The sequence below is a fragment of the Crocuta crocuta genome, unplaced genomic scaffold, assembly GCF_008692635.1.
Source record: "Crocuta crocuta isolate KB4526 unplaced genomic scaffold, BGI_CrCroc_1.0 scaffold149, whole genome shotgun sequence".
Taxonomy (NCBI): domain Eukaryota; kingdom Metazoa; phylum Chordata; class Mammalia; order Carnivora; family Hyaenidae; genus Crocuta; species Crocuta crocuta.
In genome coordinates, this window is record NW_027551561.1 from 659391 (window position 1) to 662285 (window position 2895).

A 2895-nucleotide genomic window follows, 5' to 3' on the forward strand; every position below is an offset into this window, starting at 1 on the left:
ATGACTCACTTTCTAGACATGAGTGTCCAGGGTTAATTGTCAAGTAGACCCACTGACCAATAGGGATTTACCCTGAACATATACTGGCTATCTAAGGAGTCAGTAAGCCCAGGTATAAATGCCAAAAACATGGGAGTGAATTGTGATGGTTTAGGAAGATCATATACAGAAATACTTACTAATAATGCTGATTCCTCATCCCTTTCTGTTGAAGGATCCATGAGAGGAGACAACCAGTCCTTTACCCTTGGTTTCATCCTCCTGGGACTTACTGGTCAGCAGCAACAGGAAGACTTCTTCTTCATCCTCTTCTTGTTCATTTACCCCATCACAATGACTGGAAACCTGCTCATCATCTTGGCCATCCACTCTGACATTCGCCTTTACAACCCCATGTATTTTTTCCTTGCCAATCTCTCCTTTGTTGACATCTTATTCTCCTCTGTAACCATCCCCAAGATGTTAGCCAACCATCTCTTGCACAGCAAAGCCATCTCCTTTTGGGGATGTCTAACACAGATGTGTTTCATGTTAGCCTTGGGTAACACAGATAGCTATATCCTGGCTGTGATGACATATGATTGTGCTATGGCCATCAGCCACCCACTTCATTACACAACAATTATGAGCCCACGGACTTGTGTCCTTCTAGTTGTTGTGTCCTGGGTGGTTGGAAACACCAATGCCCTCCCCCACACTCTACTCACAGCTAGTCTATCCTTCTGTGGCAACCAGGAAGTAGCTAACTTCTACTGTGACATTGCCTCTTTACTCAAGCTGTCCTGTTCTGACATCCGCTTTAATGTGAAGATGATGTACCTAGGGGCTGGTGTTTTCTCTGTGCCATTATTATGCATCGTCATCTCCTACGTCTGGGTCTTTTCCACAATCTTATGGGTTCCATCCACCAATAGTGTGCTCAGAGCGTTTCTACCTGTGGCTCCCACCTCACAGTTGTTTCTCTGTATTATGGGACAGTTATAGGCATGTTTTTCCGCCCTCTGATTAGTTACGGTCTAAAGGATGCAGTGATAACTGTGATATACATTGCAGCGACCCCAATGTTAAATCCTTTCATCTACAGTCTGAGAAACAGAGACATGAACGCTGCCCTGGGGAAACTCTTCAGCAAAAGACTCTCCTCTTAACCAAGTGAGGTCATATTGAAGAATACAGTCATCCATTAGGCTGCACTTGAAAATCCAGCCACAATGTCCTCGCCCTCCAAGAAGGCACTTTTGTTCTTCCCAGCCACTGAATTCTTTTCAGAAATCTTGTAAGTTTCATGAGACATCCCATTGAGATTATAGATATACAGATATTATTGTTCTTTTTTCAGAGTCACAGCAAAGGAATATTGAGATCATGTCCCAGCTATGCTACTGACTAGCACTTCACTTTCATATCTAAATAATAAAATAAGAATGTCTCCCTTGTCTGTCATAAGGTGTGAGGATAACAGAACCTCATGCCTTGAAGGCAGTAAGTCCCTATTGAAATGTTTACTGGACTTTTGTCTTTTGGACTGTTTATGCTTCATCATCTCTACTTTGCTTGCAAACCTTGAGGGCAAGACCTTTCTTAACACATCAGTCTATTTCTTCCAATGTTAGTCATGAAAGTGCAACCAATAAATACATGGAGGTGAAATAAAGGAATGCAATTGGATAAATGTAACCTGATAATGATCAGGCATGATCAGTTTGACATTAGTTTCCATCCATCATACACCTGGTATTTCTGAAAGTTACTTTTGATTCATTAAAAAAAATTTTTTTTTAGAAAGAGACAGAGCACGAGCAGTAAAAGGGCAGAGAGAAAGGAAGATACAGACCCAAAACAGGTTATAGGCTCTGAGCAGTCAGCAGAGTCCAACATGGGGCCTGAACAAATGAACCATGAGATCATGAAAGGAGCCAAAGTCAGATGCTTAACCAACTGAGCCACCCAGGCGCCTCTACTTTTGATCCCTTTAAGAAGGAGAAATTGGGGCACCTTGGTGGCTCAGTTGGTTAAGCATCTGACTTCCACTCAGGTCATGATCTCACAGTTTGTGAGTTTGAGCCCCAAGTCAGGCTTTGTGCTGACAGCTCAGAGCCTGGAACCTGTCTCAGATTCTGTGTGTCTCTCTCTATATTCTCCTCCCCTGCTATTCTCTATCTCTCAATAATAAATAAATATTTTAAAAAATAAAGATAAAAAAGACAGTAGGGAGTTCTGTTGATGGGCTTGTCTTTTTCTGATAAATTGGTGAAGACTCTTATTAGTTTAACCACTTGGGTTTCTTAGTCCTTTCCTGTTTTTGGGTAGCATAGAGTGTCCAAATAATATCACACATATTCCATTTGTGGGGGTGGGGAGAGTTGCAGTGAGGGTGCTAGTTTGTGCTTTGCCCCTCAGCCTGCCTCGTGCTCCCTCATTATATCCCCCCTGAACAATTTTGACCCTCAAATCTTTAAGGTTGCTGAAGGTGGAAGGGAAAGTCATTTCTAATACTGCTGAACATACTCAGCTAACTAATGTGACTCAAAACTCAGCAGGAAGTTAAAAAAAATAGAAGGGCTTTAACAAAACTAAATTTGACAGTGGCTTCACAGGATGGTCAGGAAGCAAATAACTCTACAAGCAAAACTATTCATCAAAAGGCATGTATTGCTGGGGCACGTGAGTGGCTCAGGTGGTTGAGCATCTGACTTTGGCTCAAGTCACGATTTCACAGTTTGTGGGTTTGAGTCCCATGTCAGGCTCCATGCTGACCACTTGGAGCCTGGAGCCTGCTTCAGATTCTGTGTCTCCCTCTCTCTTTGTCCCTCCCCTGATCATTTTCTCTCTGTCTCTCTCTCAAAAATAAATAAACTTTAAAAAAAAAAAAAAGAAAGGCATTTATTGCTAAGC

The 2895-nt window shown here is 42.2% G+C and overlaps 1 protein-coding gene across 1 annotated transcript; it reads left to right on the plus strand.

The window, feature by feature from the left end:
• Positions 1–219: 219 nt before the first annotated feature.
• LOC144219719 (olfactory receptor 1A1-like) lies at positions 220–1148 on the plus strand. Its single transcript, XM_077749813.1, is given in 2 exon segments — positions 220–928; positions 931–1148. Coding segments are annotated over 2 exon segments (927 nt in total).
• Positions 1149–2895: the final 1747 nt, after the last annotated feature.